The following is a 22,712-nucleotide window of genomic DNA, read 5'->3' as shown; positions in this document are numbered from 1 at the left end:
GCTGGAGTGCAATGGCGTGATCTCGGTTCACTACAACCTCTGTCCCCCAGGTTTAAGTGATTCTCCTGCCTCAGCCTCTCCAGTAGCTGGAACTATAGGCGCATGCCACCATGCCCAGCTAATTTTGGTATTTTTAGTACAGACAGAGTTTTACCATGTTGGCCAGGCTGGCCTCGAACTCCTGACCCCAAATGATCCACCCACCTCGGCCTTCCAAAGTGCTGGGATTATAGGTGTGAACCACCGCACCTGGCCCTGTAGAACTTCTTACATGGAAGAATGTATTTGGTCATGCCATTAGCATGTAGAAACCCGTATTTCACTTCAAGGTATTTGCAAATTACATTTCTCCTGTTTTTAATAACTTTATGTAGAAATACAACCATAAGCTAGAATTTTTCTATTTAGATGCAGAAGAAAAAAGTATGTCTTGACTGTTCACACATAAAGAATATACCGTACCAGATACACTTTTAGTAATGTTACGCTTCCTGAGTTGATAATAAACCGCAACTCTCCGATTCTTGGCCTTCAGCTTATTTCCTAGCTAAGCATGGGCTTATGTGGGAATCTGCTTATGGTTTACCGGTCAAGTAAGTAAGATGTGGGGTTTCTGATGAACCACAAATGCAGTGAAATGCCAACAGTGTGGTACATCTACCCGGAGAGTTAATGCCAACGTAGGTCACGTTTATAGATCAATAATGTCTAAATTAGAGGAGGTAATGTTCCCCCTAGGTGAGGAAATCCAGTTGCAACTTTTCAGCCATTCATCATTGGGTGCAGCTTTCAGATGCTATGTGATATGTAGGTGTGCACCTACACGTAATTGAGATCTCATCGAACTGAGCTCTAGGTCCCTTGGGGGAGAACTCCGGGAGTATGGTACTGCCTGCCATTAGCTCTAACTTCTACCTGGAAATCCACAACTCTGCTTCTTTTGGAAGATTCACATGTCCTGTTTCATTTCAGAAAGAGTTCTGCTGTCAGCACTAGCCATGTCACTCCCTCTCTGGTCTATCTAGCACTGGATCCCAGACATTAATGTGGAAAAGCGTTTAGATATGGAGGCACAGAATCCCACTCTTCCTCAGTTTCGTGTCTAGGTCCCATGTTCTGAAACAGGAGAGTGCTTTTCAGAGCCTGGCGCGATCTCAGCTCACTGTAATCTCTACCTCCCGGGTTCTAGCAACTCTCCTGCCTCAGCCTCATGAGTAGCTGGGATTACAGGCCTGTGCAACCACGCCTGGCTAACTTTTTTTTTCTTTTGTATTTTTGTATTTTTAGTAGAGATGGAGTTTCACCATGTTGGCCACGGTGGTCTTGATCTCCTGGCCTCAAGTGATCCGCTTGCCTCGGCCTCCCAAAATGCTGGGATTACAGGCGTGAGCCACTGTTCCTAGCCCCGTTTTTCTTGAAGAACAAGGGAGGTATAAGTCAGAAGAACTTGCAAACAGGAGCTGGGCACAGTGGCTCATGCCTGTAATCTCAGCACTTTGGGAGGCCAAGGTAGGTGGATCATTTGAGCTCAGAAGTTTGAACCAGACTGGGCAACATGGCGAAATCCCGTCTTTACAAAAAAATGCAAAACTTTGTCAGGTGTGTTGGCTCACAGTTGCAGTCCCAGGTACTTGAGACCCTGAAGCAGGAGGATCACTTGAGCCTGGGACGGCTGAGATCCTGCCACTGCATTGCAGCCTGAGCAACAGAGGGGAGACCCTGTCAGAAAGAGAGAGAGAGAGAGCAGAGGAGAGAGAGAGAGGGGAGGAAGGGAGGGAGAGAGGGAGAGAAGGGTGAGGCGGGGAGAAGGGCAAGGGAGGGAGGGAGGGAAGGACCGTAAATGGGAACCTGCATGTTTAAAATACTGGCTGGGCATGGTTGCTCATGCCTGTAATCCCAATACTTTGGCTGAGGCAGGTGGATTACTTGAGGTCAGAAGTTCAAGACCAGTGTGGCCAACATGGCAAAACCCTGTCTCTACTAAAAATACAAAAATTAGCCGGGCATGGTGGCACGTGCCTGTAATCCCAGCTACTCAGGAGGCTGAGGCAGGAGTCTCGATTGAACCCAGGAGTCGGAGGTTGCAATGAGCCAAGATCGCGCCACTGCACTCCATCCTGGGTGACAGAGAGAGACTCCATCTCAAAAAATAAATAAATACCGTATGTACTCTGCAGGTACAACTATGTAAGAACTTACATGGTTAAAACTTGAAGAGGAGTAGAAAAAGTGAAGTTTGGAGTGGCACGTTAGTATTTCTTTGTCACCCAGCCTGGAGTACAGTGGCACGATTTCGGCTCACTGCAGCCTCTGCCTCCTGGATTCAAGTGATTCTAGTGCCACCAAGTCTGGCTAATTTTTGTATTTTTAGTAGAGGTGGGGTTTCCCCATGTTGACCAGGATGGTCTCGATCTCTTGACCTCGTGATCCACCCGCCTCGGCCTCCCAAAGTGCTGGGATTACAGGCATGAGCCACCGCGCCCGGCTCCAGACTTCATTCTTAAACTGCCTTTAGTTTCTGGCTTCCCTGACTGAACAGCTACTCTAATTCATTTGATGAGCAAGGCAGGTCTTTAAGAAGTAATTGAGAAGTCTAAAGCCAAATATAGTTTGGAGAAAGATCAGATACTGCAGGGGCAGAGAGTTGAGATTGGGCCACAGTAAGGAAGAGAAGAAAATATCAAAAGCAGAGATCACCCACCCCACAACTGAATACCAGCAGTTATACAGGATTTGGGCCAGCAGTGGTTAATGCAAAAGAGCCAGCCGTTAAATCGAAAATAAAAGCTTTTATTTTGTTTGTTTTTGTTTTGTTTGTTTTAGAGAGAAGATCTTGCTCTGTTGCCCAGGCTGGAGTGCAGTGTGGTGATCATAGCGCACTGCAGCCTCGAATACCTGGGTTCAAGTAATCTTCCCGCCTCAGCCTCCCCAGTAGCTAGGACTACAGGTGGGCACCACCACACCCCGCTAATTTTTTTTTTGTTTTTATTTTTTTGTAGAAATGAGGGCTTGCAATGTTGCCCAGGCTGGTCTTGAACTCCTGGCCTCAAGTGATCCTCCACCTCATGCTCCCGAAGTACTGAGACTGCAGGCATTCACCACCATGCCTAGCTAATTTGTTTGTTTGTAGAGCTCATTTTCATATTTTTTTGTAGAGATGAGGTCTCACTATGTTTCCCAGGCTGGTCGCAAACTCCTGGCCCCAAACTTTTCTCCCACCTCTGCCTCCCAAAGTGCTGGGACTGTAGACAGGAGCCATTCCACCCAGCCAGAAAATACAAGCTTAACAGGAAGTCTAAAAGGCATTTCAGGAACTCTCTGCTTTTTAGAACCCCTTCTAAAGATCCTTCTCCCAACCCTGTGAACTGGCCTCCAGGACCCCAGTTTGGCCTGTAATCCTAGCATTTTGGGAGGCCAATGTGGGTGGATCAGTTGAGGTCAGGAGTTTGAGACCAGCCTGGCCAACATGGTGAGAGCTTGTCTCTCCAAAAAAAAAAAAAGAAAAAATTTACCTGGGCATGTTGGCATGCACCTGTAATCTCAGCTGCTCAGGAGGCTGAGCCTGGGAAGTGGAAGTTGCAGTCAGTCATGATTGTGCCACTGCACTCCAGCCTGGGTGACAGAATGAGACCCTATCCTGTGTCCTTCTCATTGCATCTTACCAAGAAGCACCTGCTGTAAGTTTGTCCCGTTATTTTATAGGTATTTCAATGTATTCGTCTCTAGAATAGATGTTCCATTGTGTAAGATCAAATGCAGCTTCCCTATCTCATACTGGCTATTTTTCTTCCAGCCCAGAAGTTATTCTTTGCTTAGATAACTTTATTTTGTGAGTTTATAGATTTGGATTATAAAAATAGACTGGAACTGTTAGATCAAATTAGTCCAGATTTTTTATGAGTTCACTTGGGAGAAATGGGAGTAATTCTGAAATCCAAAATGAGAAAATCCATGTTTAACAAAGAAAACGTAGTTTTTAGCTGCAGGAAGTCCCCTGTAAAAACATACGTACATGTGTCATAGGATTCCTTTCACAGTAAACTACCTATTTTACATGCGATTCAGTTGACGTAAAAGAAACTCTGTTTTAAATGGTTAGTATGTGAGTTGACGGATATGTTAATTACCTTGATTTCATCATTTTGCTATGGATACATATATCAAAACGTCATGTTGTGCAGTGTAAATATACACAATTTTTATTTGTCAGTTATATCTTAATGCTGGAGGGCATGGGAGAAGGAAAGCTGTTTGCTGTATTTCACAAGCACATCTATTGCATAATGTATACACATTGCCCTATTATGTGAGATTTATGGGCCCAGCCTCGGATTTGGCCTTTGACAGTCAAAAAGATTGCCCTTTGTGATGCCAGTCTCAAAAATGTTAAGCGCATACCGCAAGCATCTCCTTAAAAAGGATTTTGGATTTATTGACCATGAATTTATCTTGAATCTGTTTCTCCTTTTTCATTTGTACCATTTAGGGACTGATGATCTGTATGTTTGTTTTCCGCTTGTATTTAGATAGCATTCCTTTTTTTCTCTTTAACTCAGGGGTTACACACTCTGAATGTCTCAAATGATGAGTCAGTGAAATGGTTTGCGTGTTAGGTTTAAAAATAAGAGAGTGGGTGTCCCATCTACAGGGAGCAGCCACGCTCAACTTCAGCCTGAGATGAGTGTGGTTCAGTGTGGCCAAAATATTTTGACTTATGGCTGGACGCAGTAGCTCATGCCTGTAATCCCAGCACTTTGGGAGGCCAAGGTGGGCGGATCACTTGAGGTCAGGAGTTCGAGACCAGCGTGGCCAACATGGTGAAACCCTGTCTCTGCTAAAAATACAAAAATGAGCTGGGCATGCTGGCGCACATCTGTAATCCCAGCTACCTGGGAGGCTGAGGCGAGAGAATCGCTTGAACCCAGGAGGTGGAGGTTGCAGTGAGCCGAGATCGCGCCACTGCACTCCAGCCTGGGCAACAGAGCAAGACGCTGTCTCAAAAAAAAAAAAAAAAATTCTGATTTTTCGCTAGAATGCTCAAGTCTAAATTTTCAAACATTGTGAATTCACTCAAAAATTTGAAAAGGCACAGTGTAGTACAAATAGCTGCCTCATGGCTTGCCAGTTTCTTTCTTTCTTAAATATGCCTCTTTTACATTTCAAAGTGTCCTTTCTAGTTTCTGGGATTTGGTATATGAATTCTCAGTCTCCCGATTCTTCTTCCCCATTTGCGTGACAACTTTTATTATGTCATTCTTTTAGTTTTCCTCTTAACACATTACAGACAATTTTTCAGTATTTTATGGTTATTATATAAAAACAGTTCCATATACTACTTTATTTTATTTACCTTGACCCAAGGCCGTCTAATGCATAATAAGGAAAACTGTAAAATCAGTCCTTTCGCCTGCTGTTGTTATCAGCTGTTCATGAGCGTGAGTGATGATTTCGTGGTTGGAGGCCAACTCTTCTTCCCTTCTCTTTGCAGCCGTCATTCCACCAAGCTGACAATGTTCGGGGAACCCGCCACCACGGGCTGGTGGAGAGGCCGTGCAGGAACCGCTTCCACCCCCTCCACCGAAGGTCTGGGGACAAGCCAGGGCGACAAATATCCTTTTTTACTCTTCAGGGGGAGTGTGTGTTCTGAAATGTTTGAAAAGTTGTCAGGATTTATCTTCCCTGCAATTCTCCTTTGGCTTCAAAATCTTTATCTGATGAAGGGAGGTAATACAAATAAATGAATTGGAAACTAGAAACATCTCTGCAGTCAAAATTTGGAAACATTGTAGGTGTTTATGACAGCATCAGTAAAGTTCAGATTCATGAAATAACAACAAAAACCACGTGTAATTCAGCCAAGTTAGAGTTAAACCTGACTTTGAATCAGGTTACAGAGACTTAGTCTATCTAGCAAAAATGGACATACAGGTATGTGATTTATTTGTATTTCTTTTGGTCTGCTGACCTGCTTTTGGAACTTAAAAAATTTCATATAATTTTCTATTTGTGATGCTTCAAACTCAGTGATAACTAAAATAAACCTAGAATATAGGAAAATCTCATGCAGCAATGCACAGTCACACCAAACTCTACGCAGTTACATAGAAATCAAGGAAAGGAAATGGTGAATTCACCTGACAGTATTTTATTTCATCAGTGCTGCTTACAGGCGGCAGTGGCGGTCGCTGCTGTGTGGGGAACAGTCTGAGCTGGGTTTTTCAGGAGGGGACACAGAAGTGTGCCAGGAGGGCCGGTACTCTCACTTCATCCTTCTTAGAACTCGGGCTCAGGGGAGGAGGAGGGCGAAGGAAGGCAGGGTGGGCCCCACTGTGGAGAGCTGAATTCCTGGCAGTGATGGTAGAGTTGGCTTCACAAGCCCAGAAACCAGGAAGTGGGGGCAGGGCACTCATGTTTACTGAGCACCTACCCGTGCCAGGCACTGTGCCGGGCAATTTATGTGCCATTTAGACCTCAGAAACTCACTGGGTCATGTATTTTTCTGACCCTCCTTTTCTGATGAGGAAACTGAGCATGTGGTGAACTAACCTGCCCGCGATGCAGTTCAGGCCCAGCCGATGGCCCAGCCTGTACTCCACCCTCACCACGCCACCTGTGCCCACTAGCAGAGATGAGGACCTTGTGCAAGGGAGACAGGAGTTGTGAGGCACCCTAGGGAAACCCCAGCTTCTCTTGCCTTCAGGCTTGCTGTAGGTTTGTTTGTTTGTTTGTTTGGGTTTTGTTTTTGTTTTTGAGATGGAGTCTCACTCTGTCACTCAGGCTAGAGTGCAGTGGCGTGATCTCGGCTCACTGCAACCTCTACCTCCTGGGTTCAAGCAGTTCTCCTGCCTCAGCCTCCCCAGTAGCTGGGACTATAGGCACGTGCCACCACACCCAGCTAATTTTTTTTTGTTTGTATTTTCAGTAGAGACGGGGTTTCACTGTGTTAGCCAGAATGGTCTCGATCTCCTGACCTCGTGATGTGCCCACCTCAGCCTCCCAAAGCGCTGGGATTATAGGTGTGAGCCAGGTGCCCAGCCACAGTTTCTAATCTATTTGGAGGCAAGGATAATGTCCTCAGAGAATGTTTGTCTCTCCCCTTCCTCCCGCCCCCAGGGACACACCACATTTGGCCCGCAGAAGGACCGACTTCTGATTTTGTGTATTATGTGGCTGTTATCAAGGAAAGTAAAGATGGTAAATAATCTGGAGAATTCTATTCTGGAATGTGTGATAACTTTGACACTGAATGAAAAAGGCAAAAGGAAATGGAGGCAATTCATCAGCAAATTTGCACATGTCAGGATGGAGCAGTACATCAAACTGGTCCAAACTGCCTAGAATGTTCAAGCAGAAGACTCTGAGTGCTTCTTTGCGTGATTTAACAATGTATGTTTTTTCAGCTCTCAGTTCCCTCTTTCTCCTGATGGTGCTCTCATTTCTGTAGAGTATATTAAACATCATGCCATGCATATGTATGTGTGTAGATGTATATGTGGCTATCTCAGATACGTTTGAAGCAAATACAGTCTAAACGTGTAAGCATACACATAGCTTTATTAACCAAAGGAATAGAAGAGGAGGGAATTGAGAAAAGAGAAAGGAAGAGCATGTTTATTCAGTTACAAAAACTATTTGTTAAGTTTGTGCTAGTGGGCAGACATCATTTTAGACATTTAGCTCACTGTCACAGTAAACATAGCATGGTCCCTGCCCTCAGGTTGCCCAGAGTTTAGTGGGAGAGGCTGCTCAGCAAACAAGCAGCCACGGCAGGTCTGGCGTCTGCAGGGAGGCAGCTCGGGGGCTGTGGGAGCACGTCTGAGGTGCAGCTTGAACCATTCTGGGGAAACCAAGTCATCCTGGGGGAAATCTGAGGCTTGAGGGATAAGAAGCAAGAGGAGAAAGCGTTCATTCATTAGATGTTTACAGAGCCCCTTCTCTGTGCCAGGCCCTGTTGTAAGCCCAGTGACGGGAGACATAGTTCCTGCTTTCTTGAGTTTACAGTCCTGTGGGAGATGATGGCAAACAGGCAAAAACTAATAAAGGAAAATGGCTTTAGATGGTGGTGAGTGAGATTTGAGAGGGTAAAGCGGTTGGGAGCGTATGTTTGAGGCAGAGGGAGGAGATTGTGGTGCAAAGTTCCAGAAAGGAAGGCAACTTCCTTTGTTCGGGGACCCTGTCTCTTAGGACAGGGTCTAATCTGGCACTGTAGGGATCAACTGGTGAGTATTAGCAAAGCTAGTCAACTCCTAAAGGAAGGAGAAGCAAAAACCAAGGGAAAATGCAGAGAAATTAAAGTCATTAGACAGTATGAGTCAGAGTCACTGATCATGAGCCATGTCTTTGTGGTCTCCTAAGCCCCTAAACTGGGGTCCTGGGACTGGACATCTGTGATGCAAAGAAAGTTCTTTTGCCCATTGTCGTGAGGAACCAAGGGTCCATGAAAAGGGAGACCTTGGAGGAGGATGGCATCTGCAGGGAGGCAGCTCAGGGGCTTGGAGGGGCTGAGGGGCTGTGATTCCATCTTTGTTTTCATGGCCTCCATTCTGTGGGTTGTGAAATAATTTGCTTAAAATTGTGGCCTTGCACATTTATCTATTTTTTAATGAAGTTTCGTCATTTGGAAGTATAAAAGACTGGTTTGAATCTTTGTTAGAACAAAAGGAAAAAAATGTAATCAGAATTCCCTTCTTACAGCTGCTTCTTGGCTTGGGTATTATTTAAGGAGGGCACACTGGCTTAGACAAGGGCTCTGAGGGTTCACTCCTACAATTGGGTGATCTCAAAGAAAATGAACATTGTTTAACGAATATTCTGACTTCCTCTCAGAGTGGGCAGCCACAGAGTGCAGAGCTCTGGACAGGAGATTCCTTCTGGAGTGGGCTTTGCCCTTGGCACGGGCAGCACAGAAGACCAAGGCGCAGCTGCAGCTGGGCCCTGCCCTAGACCCATGCAGGCAGAGGAGAGGCACTGTCAGGGCTTGCTCCTGGCTGGGGGCCTGGGCTGGAGCACTTGGAATAGACGCTCTCCTGCCCTTCTGCAGCTGTGCAGTCTGTAGCGGCCCTCTCACTCCCACTCCTCAAGGGTGGCAGACATGCCAGGTCCTAAACACCATTGCTGAACTTCTGAACTAGTCACATACATTTATAGCAAATAAAATATTTTCTCAGACTTGTGGGTAACACACTGAGAAAGAAGAGACATGCTGAAGAAGCGTAGAAAATGCCTTCCTTTAAAGGAAGTAGAGGGCTCACTAGCCTGAAGGCTCATGAAAAGAGGCCTAAGAACCACAGAGTTAGGAATGATTCTCCTCTCTGGGCTGGGCCTTGCTTTGGTTCTTTTCATCATAATGAGATGAAAATGTTAGGACACTGGTTTATAGGACACTGTTGCTTTGAAATACATGGCCTATTACATTTGAGAAACACCATACTCTGCTATCTCCTCTTGGAGCCTGACCGTATATATTAGGGCTCTGAAAAGTCCTGCAGTTAAGAAACAACTTCTCTTTACCCCAGGGTTTCCAAAACTTATGTCATCACAAAATCCAACTTTTACCTAACACCCGTCACCTCTTGAAGGACAAGGAAACACTGGTCTTTAGAATGTTAAGGGGGAAATATTCTGACTTCACAATACCACATGCAGCCTATTTGCCTCTCCTGTGCTGAGGGAAATAGGATGTTTTTATAAATGCAAGGACTCAAAAAGATACCACTTATATGCGACCCTTACAGTTTGACTTTAAGATGTATTCTAGTGGGACATAGTTGGAGGTAAAGGGACAAAAGGAAGTAGAATGACAGTAAACACATAGCTGAGAAATCAGGATGGAGCCAAATTGTGGCTAGTTTTCTGTATTAAATCTAAAACTGAAACTTGTCCTGGTGGGTGGGTTCTATTAAGCAGACTCCCAAGTCCACCTACCCCACCAGCTGCATGGAGGGTCACAGGCCCACCCCACAAACTGTGTCCCTGGCAGAACACAGAGTTTTAGAGCAGGAGAGAAAATGCCTGGCTTCCAGGCTGCCGCCACAAGGCTGTTCCTGAGCCCTGCCGAGGTGCACTGACCCACATAGAGATAGGAAGCCAAGAGAAGGGAACCCTGCGCCTGCTCACCCAGCCGCAGGTCAAGCCGCACAGAGAAAGGGGCAGGGCAGGTCTTATTTTCAGCTTCTGTAGCTCGGTATCCCCACCCACTGGTAAACGGGCCAGCTGATGTCCTCTCTTATCAGCAGAAGAGCTGCTCCCCTTCCTTTGGGGAAGAGTGAGTAAGAACTGTTCCCTCCCCAGGTTGAGAGGAACAGGAGTCCCTGTGTTGATGGGTTGAGGCAGTAACTCGAGCAGGAAGGTTTTCCTACACAGAACTGCAGAGGCTTGGGCAGAGGGAAAGACTGGAACGACTGCCCTAACCTGACTGTCTTGGTGGATGGTGCCCTCACTAAATAAGATGGACCATAAGAAGAACAACAGATGAAAGGGACAGTAATTGGTTGGATTTCAGTAGAATTTGAGCTGTCTTGGGTACTTTTGGCGGAGGACTTGAGTAGCCAGTTGGAAATATGCACGTGGAGTTCCCAAGAACTGTTGGCAACTGCAGGTGTGGATTTAAGAGTTACTGGACTGTAGGTGACAGCTGGGGCCAGGGAAGGATGGGATTGGCCAAGGCAAACATGGAGGACAGGGCTCTCCACCAGGAAGACAGGCACTGGCTCTGAAGCTCTTAGGAAGCGCCTCCCAAGCACTTGTGCCCAGAGGCTCCAGCCACCCCCCCCATCTGCTCCCACTCTTCCTGGTACCCAGTGATCCTGAAAACATCCTGTGCCTCCCAGAGCAATGCAAGCAGGCGTGGCCTGGGAGGCCACGGGACCCCAGGGGACACTGGGCCAGAAGGCACGGGAGGGAGAGGAGTGCACAGAGGGATAAGAAAAGATCCATGCGAGTGTGGGGTTTTTTTTTTAACTTTAACTTTTGTTTCCATCCATTGCAGCCACCTCCTCTTTGTTTATCTCTTTCATTATCCCTCCTCCCCACTTTCCTTTTTTAATGTGGAAATTGAGCAGAAGACTTCACTAAGCTTAACTAAGGAAGCAGTGGAAGAGGAGCTAGTGAGGTTGTTAAAAACCCCGTAGCCTGTGCGTCCCTTCTGCTGGCATGCCGGCACCTGGCAGGCACGCCAGCAATGTTTCTTGAATAAATGGTAAATTCAAGTTTATAAATAAGAGTGTTTTCTCTGTCTTGAGGTTGTTATTTAGGGCATGTCAGTGTTGCGGAGTATTTAAAGCCACCTGAATGAAGTTTTCTGAAATTTTCCAAAGAACTAATAAACTTTGTCTAGGTTTTCCTCACATTAAGTTTAACTCTAAGCTTATAACATGAGTGCTTCCCTCGAGTTTTCAAATATCCACTAAATTAAATGAGACTAAAAATTAAAAGAGCTCAGAGGTCACATCTTTTACCTTTTGATGCCTCAGCCTAATTATATTAAAAATTTCTAGGAATTTACTGTCTTTTTGTGGTGTTACTATCAGGAAGGTTAAAATGCTAACTTACACTCAACATTGAAATCACAAACATTTGATCGTTACGTGACTAATACACCACTGCATTCTAATTTGTATTATTAGTACTATGAAATCGGACGTATTGACTTTAAAGATGGCAGTGTACTGAGAAAAAGAGTTAACTTCTACTTCCTGAAATTAAGCATTTCTGAACAGATATTAATCAAATCTGCAGAAAAGAGAAAGGCAGATAACGTAGGTCTCAAGTCTCAGTGTTTCCTCCCTAACGGCTTTGCCAACAGAGATACAGATAGTCTGTCTCTCCCGGGCCTTCCTCTTCACCACCTTTTCCTCTCCTGCCTCCTGCTGTGGTCCCGTCTCATCTGTACTTCATGTACATTAAGCGTAATAGTGAACATTGAAGAAACATCTCCTTGGGAAATTACCTGTTTTATTTTATTGATTCAGGATCAAATTAAGAAATAAGATAATGAGACATGTCAAAAAAAACTAATACATAGAAGATGAAACTTGCAATTCTAATGCTTCTCCTGGCAAAGAAGACATTTCCCACTAAATCATTAAGAACTCCTGAGAGCCTCCATTTTCCTAATTCCAGATTGTGTATTTACTTGAGCTGCCCAGCCCAGGCCTACAGGATAGGGCCCCACTCCTCCATCAAAGCTCCTGTCTCCTCCTGAGCCCAGCAGATGATATCTTCTCTTATACCCTCCTCCATCCTTCTTCCCAGAACACTCCAGGTACTGTTTTCTATTTTCTGGGGCATGTGGTACAGTTCACCTTTTCCTGAGAGGCCGCATAGCTTAGCAGAGAGCTCTCAGGCTTTGGCATCAGTGAGTTGTGGGTCTGACCCCGATCCACCAGGCCAGCTATCTGATCTTAGATTTCTCAGCTCTTCTAGAACGGAGCCTCAGTCTCTTCAGATTTTAAGGAATGGGGAAAATATCTGCCTTTAAGGTTGTTAAGATTAAATGAAAGTGTGAACTCAGTACAGGCCTGGCACACAGTAGGTGCTTAGATATCTGTTTTCAAATTTCTGTCTTGATGTGTCATATAGCTTGTATATTTCCACCTTAAGAAATAAAGGTTTGGGGGTGAAAAGTGTTATTGGTAACTGCCGAACGTATATTTCATCCAATCAGTGATCCAGGAGACAAAAGGAATGGGTTTGGTTTGGGGAAGTGATAAGGAGGTAGTTCCACATAGGAGGAGAGAAAGGGAAAGTGGCGTTAGCAAAGGCAGAGGGGCAGGAAAATCTAGGCTGTGTTTGTGGAACCCAGACAGCTGCAGGGACGATAAGAGCAGAAGAGGCCACTGGCCCCAAATTGTGGAGCACCACAATAAGTTTTGCCTTTTAGGCTGAGCAAAATGAAGATTTCTTAGCCCAATAAAGTGATTAACAATGTCTTCAGAAGGCTGTGTGTGGGAACAGTTAACTGAATGAATGAAAACAGTGCCTCTCTACTCAGTGTGTGTGCCGCACCCCTGTTGTGTCTCCAGGTGCCCAGAATATGCTCCAAGGTGCGTCAGACCCAGTGAACAACCCAAGATTGATAAGACAGTGACCACACATCTAATGCGCCTCTTTTTTGGCTGTAAATACCAAGAACCCACCTTAACTTAAAAAGAGAAAATGTACGGGCTTAAGTCGCTAGAAGCCCAAGGGCTAGATCCAAGGTGTCATACAATATCATTGAGACCTCTGTGGTGCCACCTCTGGGATGACTTCACGTGTAATAGACAGCCTTTCTCCGTGGCAAAACCCCCAGATTCAGACACCCTTGGGCTCACACCACCTCTACTGGGGCACTCCTGTTTTTCCCTCAAAAGCACCCTTCTTGGTTCTGTTTGTGCCTATCCCTGAGCCAAACGCTGTTTCCAGAGGGTGAAGTACCTGGGCTAGAATCCTGGGCCTGGGTCCCTCCCATGTGGCCCAGAGGGAATAGCAACCTTAGCAGGTTTGGAGCGAGAGTGGCAATAGTTCCTGAAAACAGAGGTGCCAGACAGGCAAAAAATAATAAACACCCCACAAAACACCATGCAAAGAAAACACTGGGTGGAAGACAGCGGAATAGACTGTCGTCGAGGAGGGGGATGAGAGAGGGCGTGAAGGAAGAGCTGTCAGGTACAGGGATAAAGATAAGAGCCAAAAACTCAGCTAATTAACTCTGAGTTCACCTTGTTCATTCTGCTTCAACTTTCCACTAATTTTTACTTTTCCTTTATTAAAAATTCTACTTTGAGGGTAGTGCTTTTGGAGCTAATTACTCCTCACAGCCTCTGGATGAGAGTTGGCCAAGGTAAGCAAGACATACTTTAAAAGTTATGATGGATGTGTGTTATTTTTAGATAATTTTGCTTAACTTGATCCACGTTGAATGTTGTTTTAGAAATTTCTAATATAAAGCATAGAATCCTGTTTTCTCTTATAAAATTTAATTTCAGCAGGAGGATCATTGGAGATCAGGAGTTTTGAGGCTGTAGTGTGCTATGATGGAGCTGTGACTAGCTACTACACTCCAGCCTGGGCAACATAGCAAGACGGCATCTCTTAAAAAAACAAACAAACAAAAAAAAAACACCGGCGCAGTGGCTCACGCCTGTAACCCCAGCACTTTGGGAGGCTGTAGTGGGTGGATCACGAGGTCAGGAGATCGAGACCATCCTGGCTAACATGATGAAACCCTGTCTCTACTAAAAATGCAAAAAGTAGCTGGGCGTAGTGGTGCGTGTCTGTAATCCCAGCTACTCAGGAGGCTGAGGCAGGAGAGTTGCCTGACCCAGGGAGTCAGAGGTTGCAGTGAGCCGAGATCGTCCCACTGTACTCCAGCCTGGTGACAGAGCAAGACTCCATCTCAGAAAAACAAAGAAAACAAAAAAACACCTAAGCGTTGCGTTTCCAGTGATAGGCTTATATGAAAGTCTAAAATGAAAAGTTATTTAAAGAAACCTAGATCTTCATATTTAAAACCAAATAGAAACACATTTGGAATATATTTACCAACAGAATACTCTGATATGGCATTCTTAAATTTGAGACAGAAAAATCAGCATCTTTTCTCCGAGTGTCTTAGTAAGCTGCTGAAAAGGACAAAAGACTCTTAAAATGGTAATTTGCACAGTGTATTTGCTTTAAGGTCTCCTTGAGTATTTTTGTACCCAATACAGAGGGTAACAGAAAATAGAATTAATTGAGAAAAAAACTTGCATCTGTTGTGTGCGTCGTATCATTTTTCAGATCACCAAATCAGATTCAGGAGGCATTTAAAATATGTGTATCAAAAATATTTAGCTCTCTGGATTGAAGTCTGCTCTCCCTCCATTCTCTGAGCAGATACTGACTGAGCACTTACTGTGTATGATGTGTCTGGACTTGGGAAAGGAAATAAAGACGGATGTCAGTGGGCCCCATCTCAAGTAGATTTTCAGCCACCCCCAAGAATCTTGGGATCCAGGGTTGTAAAATAAATACAGTCTTTTATTACATCAGTAAAAGGCATCTCCAAACCGATATTTTTCTTTTGTGTATCCAAGAAATGTCTTCGGATTTTCAGAGCACCAGGATTGGTTAAACTAATATTTTCATACCCTGGGTAACTGTAACAGTTATTTTCCTCTTCATGGCCATTGGCACGGGAATGCAAAATTCTTGCATCCAAGATTGCCAAGGTGCCCCCTACGTGTACACTGAACTCATCTGCCCAACTAGCTACTCCTATTCCTTACGGGTTTTTAGTACTTTTTGTACTGGAAATTGGAGATTACAGCACTGGAGGGATCATTCAGTCTTACCTCATTTTAACAATGATGGGCAAAATGAGTGAGGCATGGGTTATTTTTAAGTGACTCTCAGGTTGCAGAGCCAGTTCTGAGATGCAGGGCTGAGGACCTCCTTTGCTCTCTGTGGATTGACTTCTTTTCCTTTTATGATGTTCTGGTTTTTAAAGGCAGCAGCCTCCTTGGAAAGAAGAAAAGCATCCTGGGTTCAGGCTGACATCTGCACTTAACAGGTACATGGGTTGTTTTCTGGTAGAAGGAGATTTTAAAGCAATTTAACCGTCCTGATATTTTTTTACGTAGCATCCAGTTGCCAGAATGTGTTTATGTAAGCCATGTTGATATGATGTGTTAAAAACAAAACCCACCACTTACTAAGTGTCTGCAGGGGACAGTACAGAGCACACGAGGTCTGGGGTGGGACTACTAGGGGTTGCGTCTTACTGTGTGACCTTGAGCAGAGTACTTAACTTCTGATTGCCTCAGTTTACTCATTTGAAGAATGGAGACCATGGTCCCTAGATCATGGGTCGAATAAGATAACTCTGGGAAACATACGTGCTGAATAAACATCAGCCATTGTTGTAATCACTTTGGGCCAAGCTCCTCAGTCATTTTTTTCAATCCTGACAACACCCTACAAGAAGGAGTATTATTTTCCATTCTAAAAGGTGAAGTGACTTGTTTAAGGGCCTTAGCTAATACGTGGACTAGTATTTAAAAAAAAAATCTGGGCACAGTGGCTCACACCTGTAGTCCCAACACTTTGGGAGGCTGAGGCCAGAGGATCACGTGAGCCCAGGAGCTTGAGGCCAACCTAGGCCAGACGGTGAGACCCTGTCTCTTTGGGGGGGAAAAAAAAAGTATGCCTGTGGTTCCAGCTACTCAGGAGGCTGAGGCGGGGGGATCACCCGAGCCCAGAAGGTTAAAGCCGCACCATTGTACTCCAGCCTGGGCAACAGAAAGAAGCTGTCCCCAAAACGAAAAGAAACCTGATTAATGGTGCACAATTGTAAATACACGCAAACAGAGGTGTTATAAGAGGCCTGTGGTGCCCATCCTCAGCTTCACTTGTTATCAGCATTCTGCCAGTCTCTCTAAACCTACCTCCCACCCTAGTCCCATGACTGGCTAGATATAGTATTTTACCTGGATGTATCTCCAGCAGTGTAAGGCCGACGAGAACCTTTTCTAAAAACAACCACAATGGTGTTCTTATACTTAACAAAATTTAAAATAACTCCTTAATATAACTTAATGTCCAGTCTATATTTAGATTTTCCCAGTTGGCTCCGCATTTGATGGATGTTCTCTTGAGTCTGTTTGAATCTGTAAAGAGGCTGGCATCTGAATCCAGCTCTCTGATCCCAGCGGCCATGCTCCTTCTGTTGCACTACGGGTTCTGCCCTTGTCTGCCTTTTCCTCCTCTGAAGCCAACCGAGGCTGTCACTGGAGTGGACCACCAAGCATTGTAGGTTAATGAAATTGCTTACCAGTCCTCCTTATGGCCAACAGTTTGACCTCATGAGATAAATAAATAATCATGTCCTGCGTCCAAGGCTTCGTAGACACTTAAGTTAGCTGGGAGAATTTCAGAAATTTGCTATACATTAGTGGCTCCCAAAGTTTTCTCCTAGGTCCACTTTACAGTCTTAAAAAACACTGAGGCTGGGTGCAGTGGCTCTTGCCTGTAATCCCAGCACTTTGGGAGACCCAGGCAGGTGAATTACCTGAGGTCAGGAGTTAGAGACCAACCTGGCCAACATGTTGAAACCCCATCTCTACTAAAAATACAAAAATAGCCATGCGTGGTGGTGCACACCTGTAGTCCTAGCTACTTAGGAGGCTGAGGTAGGAGAATTGCTTGAACCCGGGAGGTGGAGGTTGCAGTGAGCCGAGATCATGACACTGCACTCCAGCCTGGGTGACAGAGAAAGACTCCATCTCAAATAAAATAAAAAACACTGAGGCCTGCCATGGTGGCTCATGTCTGTAATTCCAGCACTTTGGGAGGCCGAGGTGGGCAGATCACCTGAGATCAGGTGTTCAAGACCAGCCTGGCCAACATGGTGACCCCATCTCTACTAAAAATATGAAAATTAGCCAGGTATGGTGGCACATGTCTGTAATCCCAGCTACTTGAGAGGCTGAGACAGGAAAATCACTTGAACCCAGGAGGTAGAGGCTGCAGTGAGCACCACTGCACTTCAGCCTGGGCGACAAGAGCGAAACTCCGTCTCAAAAAAAAAAAAAAAAAAAAAAAACATTGAGGCCCTCAAATAGTATTTGTTTATGAGAGTATATCTATTGATATTAGAAATTGAGAGTTTTAAAAAGATACTAGTGAATTAAAAAAATAATAAGCCCATTACATGTTAACATAAATTAGATATTTTTTTTTTTTTTTGAGACGGAGTTTTGCTCTTGTTACTCAGGCTGGAGTGCAATGGCGCGATCTTGGCTCACCACAACCTCCGCCTCCCGGGTTCAGGCAATTCTCCTGCCTCAGCCTCCTGAGTAGCTGGGACTACAGGCACGTGCCACCATGCCCAGCTAATTTTTTGTATTTTTAGTAGAGACGGGGTTTCACCATGTTGACCAGGTTGGTCTCGATCTCTTGACATCGTGATCCACCCGCCTCGGCCTCCCCAAGTGCTGGGATTACAGGCTTGAGCCACCGCGCCCGGCCCAAATTAGATATTTTTTAAAAGAAACACAAAAAAACGTATTGAGAATAGTGGTAATGCTCACCTTTTACAGCTGTCTCCAGGGCAGCTGGGCTCTCTGCTCCTGCACTCAGCAGTGGGACATCACATCTCACGTGGCCACTGCGGAGCCCACTGTGCTCGGGGGAGGGCAAGAGTGAAAAGGCAGAGGAGGCTTTACTATCATTTTGAGACTAGCCTTGACCTTGCCTTCTCCCTGGAAGGGTATCGCAAACCACTGCTCTAAGTGCTCCTTTACTTAGAAACAGTTACTCTCTGGTGGAGGAAACCTAGTGTAGCCACAGGCTAAACTTGCCGCAGCCAGCCTCTGAGCTGGGGAGAATAGGAAGATCTCGGAGGGAAGCTGTGAATCCGTGTTGAACTAGTCACCAAGCCGTCAGCGTCAGCATATAAGGCTACAGGAATATAAATTACAATGTTCGGGCGTGTGGGCTATCCTCAGAGGCTGTTACTGATGTAAAGAACTTCAGGTAGGTCCTAACCCCTTATTTGATGATTATAAGTCAATTATTCTTGCCTTCTTTCCCATTGTTAATATTCAACAAAGACTGTTGCATTTTCACTTAAGGAAAACAGATTTTCAGCCAGACTCTCTCCTCCCCTCCTTAGGACCAATTCTGATTCTGCTCTTCACACGAGTGCTCTGAGCACCAAGCCCCAGGACCCCTATGGAGGAGGGGGCCAGTCGGCCTGGCCTGCCCCATACATGGGTAAGACACACAGGCCACTGCTGACAGCAGCTGTGCTTGTCATTCTGTCCTCGGGCCCGAGGGAGACAGAGGCTGAAATAGTGTTTGCACTTGCCCGGTTCAGTGGTCTGTGAGAAGCAGCTCGTGGCAGGGGAAGTGTGTGTCCGGGATGCAGTCAGGATGGATGGAGCTCCTGGGGTCCTGTGCCTCTGCCTGCTTCCTCCACGGCACGCGCTCCTTGTTGGTGTTTCTGGGCATACATCATCTTCTAATAAGTTCCTAACTGGTCTCCTGATTTCCAGTCTCACATCTCTTCAGTCCAATTTTATGTTAGGTTCCCGAGAGTCCTCTTTCCCCACCTAGGATCTGAACAAAGTGAAAAATAAAGCCAGAAGTGACAGACAGAGCTAGATCACCTTTATTACTGAAAAGACCAGGTTGGAGGAAGTGGCTGTCTCTGTGGGTCAGTGGGCCTGTTGTGACTGAACCCCAGCGTGAGGCTGACCCCTGCTGAGTGGCCGGCAGCACTGGCCAGCATGGTCCCGGGGAGGAGGGGGTCAGGTAAGCCTGGGGAGGCAAGGGCAGAGCAGAGGCCTGCTGCCTGAGGGAAGGCACGCCTTTGAGAAGGAGATGAGGAGGCTGGACTGGAACTGCGCACGCCCTGTTCAGTTGGCCCTCTGGCCAGTGTCAGGGCATGGAGAGAGCCCAGGAGTAACCCACACATGCCATCTCACAGCGTCTGCTTTCAGAGCAAACCCAAACCCGATCATCTTGCTCTCCTGCTTAAAATCCTCACTGCCACCTCTCACCTTCAGGAGGAAACTCGGATCTTCTTTGGAATGGCATGAGCCCCAAGGTCTGGTTCCTCTCTGCCTCTCCCTTTTCTCTCTGCTCCCCCGCCTCACACCCAAGGTAGCCATGGGAACCACCTCGGGTACCACTGTTTCTTCCTGTTCCCTTCTCTTCCTCTCTCACTCACTCCTGGCCTTCCTGGCCGACACCCTCTTGATCCATAAGCCTTAGCTCGTGTGTGTCCCCATGTCTGTGGAGCCATCTTGACCTTCCTCCCTCTCAGCTCAGAATTGCCATGTCCTTCTAACATCCCAGACTGCTGTCTTAGCACCTGCACTGCTTGGCGGCTTGTTTACATGGATATGCTTCTCTTTCTCTGCTCAGTGTAGATTTCTCGAAGGCAGCATCTTTATGGTCTTGTTCTCTCCAGCTGCTAGCACAGTGCCCAGCACAGAGGAGCCGGTACTGATGGAGACGTGTGAAGAACCACACACGGGCTCACATGTGCACAACACTTGCCAAAACACCGTCCAGGTGCTGGCACCTGACCTGTGCATGAAGTGAGGGAGGCTGGTCATTCAGACACATTCCAAGCCTACCTTTCTGGGGTTTATAATCTAGAAAGAACAATGGTCTTGGATTAGCCATTCTGTGTGCAGATTGACTCTTGACCAAAAACTTTCAGGGCTGTGTATTTGTTCTTGAAACAGGAATAAATACGTCTTTAGCCACAAAACCAGCTTTTCTGGTTTTCTTTACTTTTTGGACAATGTAAAGCCTAAATGGCCTCTTTTCCTTCCAGGAGAACATTCATGGACTTATTTCTTTGTATATAGCAGGGACAGGATTTAATAATAATTGTTACTATATTTGTTCTATTGGTGCAATTCGGAGAAGACTACATTTGCCTAAATGATTGTTTGCTTGTAAACTATGAGAGCTTTCAGAATTGGTTAGGGACATCGACCCATGCTTCTACACGTGGGAATATGAAAGTTGGTGGTGATGTTGAAATTGGATATGGGTCCACTGCTGACTGCTTAGAGAAGCAGGGTGTGTTGGAAGAGGGATTCATTTAGTTTCAGGATAGGTAGAGATGGGAATATGTAAACAAAGCCTAAAAAAGCAGAGGCTGCCATCGGTGGGGGCGCCTGTGAGCACAGCAGGATCGTAATGGACGGGAGCCAGCCAGACGGACAGATTTTTACCCTGAGCCCCTACCTTTCTGCTTCTGCCATTCCTTCATTTATACTGCCCTCTGCAAAGTTCATGCTTCTCTAGAAAGGGCCAAAGGCCTAGAGAAACAAGGGAATCACAGGTAATTCAAGTGAGGACCTTCTGAGGCTTGCATGCGGAGAAAAAGGAACTAAAGAAAGCAATTACCTGAGTTGAAGTATTCATGCTGAGCGATGTAGGCTCTGCGAGAAGAGGTGGGAAATGTCAGAAAGTGTAAGTGAGGATGGAATAAGAAGAGCAAAGGAATGTGAATATTGGTCTAGGTAGACAGAGCAGTGAGAAAAACAGGAAGAAAGAAAGAAATCCTGGAGCAGGGTTCCCGCGTTGACTTGAGAATCGTGGCGGTCTCTGCTTTTCAAATCAGCAGTTAAAAATTGTTGGGCTCCAATATCTGACACCCATGGAGGGTGGGCTGGCCCCCAGCTCACATGTCTGAACTGTGCCTGCTCCTTGCAGTTGCCCTGCGAGTATAGCAGAACTCAGAAACACAGCCTAATATGGATGTGTTTACGTGGGAAAACCAGTGTGTTTAAAATATTATCCAAGTCTCCAAGGATGGAAATTATTTCTGGAGAATTATATTTGGTGGGAGCTATTTTAAATTGTTTCATGTATTTTCCCCCTGTATTTCATTAAAGTGTTTCATTTCTTTCCTTTTGGATTTTGAAAATATCGGCTAGCTTTGCAAAAAGGTATTTCTTATAGGAGCAACTAAATAAAGATTTAAAAAGTGAAGGGAAAATATAATTGAAGCCGGAACTGAGTTCTTTGTTAGAAGCAATAATAACTGCTCTTTCCCTGGGAATCTCCTGAGCAGAATGATGTAGCCACACTTTTTTGTCATTGTTGTTGTTGTTGATGTGAGCCAATGATGAGAGCATCTGCTCACAGTTTAACTACATGAGCAGTAAACTGTGGTACTTTCATGAGTGGAGATTTGTGTCACAAGAAAACAAAGCCTGATACATGTTGAGTCATTTTCGTAATGGGCTGTTGAGTTTCATGACAGTTAGGCATAAATGATAAGCAGTTGGCGTAAATGATGGAAATAAATTTTTATGCAGCCAAACAAGATTTTATACTTTCTCTCTTTTTGTTGAATTATCTAGCATCTGTAAAGAGGGAATGCTGGCCATTTCCCTGGCAGCACGTGCAGCCTGATGACCACTTCACACATATGTGCAGAGAAGCAAGCACAGGGCTCTCTGGGACACGGGCCCTGTCCCATAGCCTAGGACCGTCCCCTAACACCCCTCCTATCATCAGGCATGTGGAGGAGGGGCTGGGGTAGTCTCCTCCTTTCAGGGAATAGAAGGGTGTGTGATAGTTGTCTTCTCTGCACCCAGCACTATAGGTGCTGTTCATTGCCATCTTTGGGGACCACAGTCCTCAGTTCCTTAGGGTGGAGGGGGCTTGGCATGCCTTGGACCCAGTAACCTTTCACCTGCCAATAAACTTTGACCTGCAGCATTAAGGAGAAGGTTTACAGTGCAAATAACCTTGCAAGATGGAAGCCTGTTAATTGCATGGATTGGGCGGGGGCACAATGGCAGGTACAAGCATCCCAGATCTGACGAGGGGCAAACAGAGTCCCCACCCGGGGACAAGAGGGCCCAGAATGGGGAGACTGAGACACTGGAGGCTTCCTTTAGGAAATTGGTTACGAGTCTTCCCCTGGCCTTCCCTTCTACGTAGCAGATCAAGGCTGTGTGAGGAGTTATTTTAGGTGCTCCAGGCATGGGAGCGCAGAGAAGGGACATGGTCTCGGAAGAGACCAGCCCTCAGTGGCTCTGAGGCCGTGAGGTTTCCTGGAACACAGATGCAGCCTTGGTCATCACTATCCCATCCCTGTGGGACTGATAAAATTAGTGTCCTCTGTTTCCTGATGTCCGGTCACAACTCATTCCTTTTCCTTTTTAACCCTTTATTTGTAGTGATATCTTGTGGGTTTTTTTTTTTTTTTTTTTTTT

The 22,712-nt window shown here is 45.7% G+C and overlaps 1 protein-coding gene across 5 annotated transcripts in view; it reads left to right on the top strand.

The window, feature by feature from the left end:
* CRTC3 (CREB regulated transcription coactivator 3) overlaps positions 1-22,712 on the top strand; it is a 119,060-nt gene that overhangs the window by 63,104 nt on the left and 33,244 nt on the right. For all 5 annotated transcript variants that reach the window (XM_037730517.1, XM_017506107.1, XM_017506106.1 and 2 more), the window contains exons 3-6: positions 5,489-5,608; positions 13,761-13,822; positions 15,470-15,532; positions 18,635-18,735. In XM_037730517.1, the coding sequence (XP_037586445.1) occupies positions 5,489-5,608; positions 13,761-13,822; positions 15,470-15,532; positions 18,635-18,735 (346 nt within the window). The remainder of the gene's footprint in view (positions 1-5,488; positions 5,609-13,760; positions 13,823-15,469; positions 15,533-18,634; positions 18,736-22,712) is intronic.

Source organism: Cebus imitator, unplaced genomic scaffold (assembly GCF_001604975.1).
Source record: "Cebus imitator isolate Cc_AM_T3 unplaced genomic scaffold, Cebus_imitator-1.0 Scaffold348, whole genome shotgun sequence".
Classification (NCBI taxonomy): domain Eukaryota; kingdom Metazoa; phylum Chordata; class Mammalia; order Primates; family Cebidae; genus Cebus; species Cebus imitator.
This window is presented reverse-complemented; position numbering and strand designations above follow the sequence as displayed.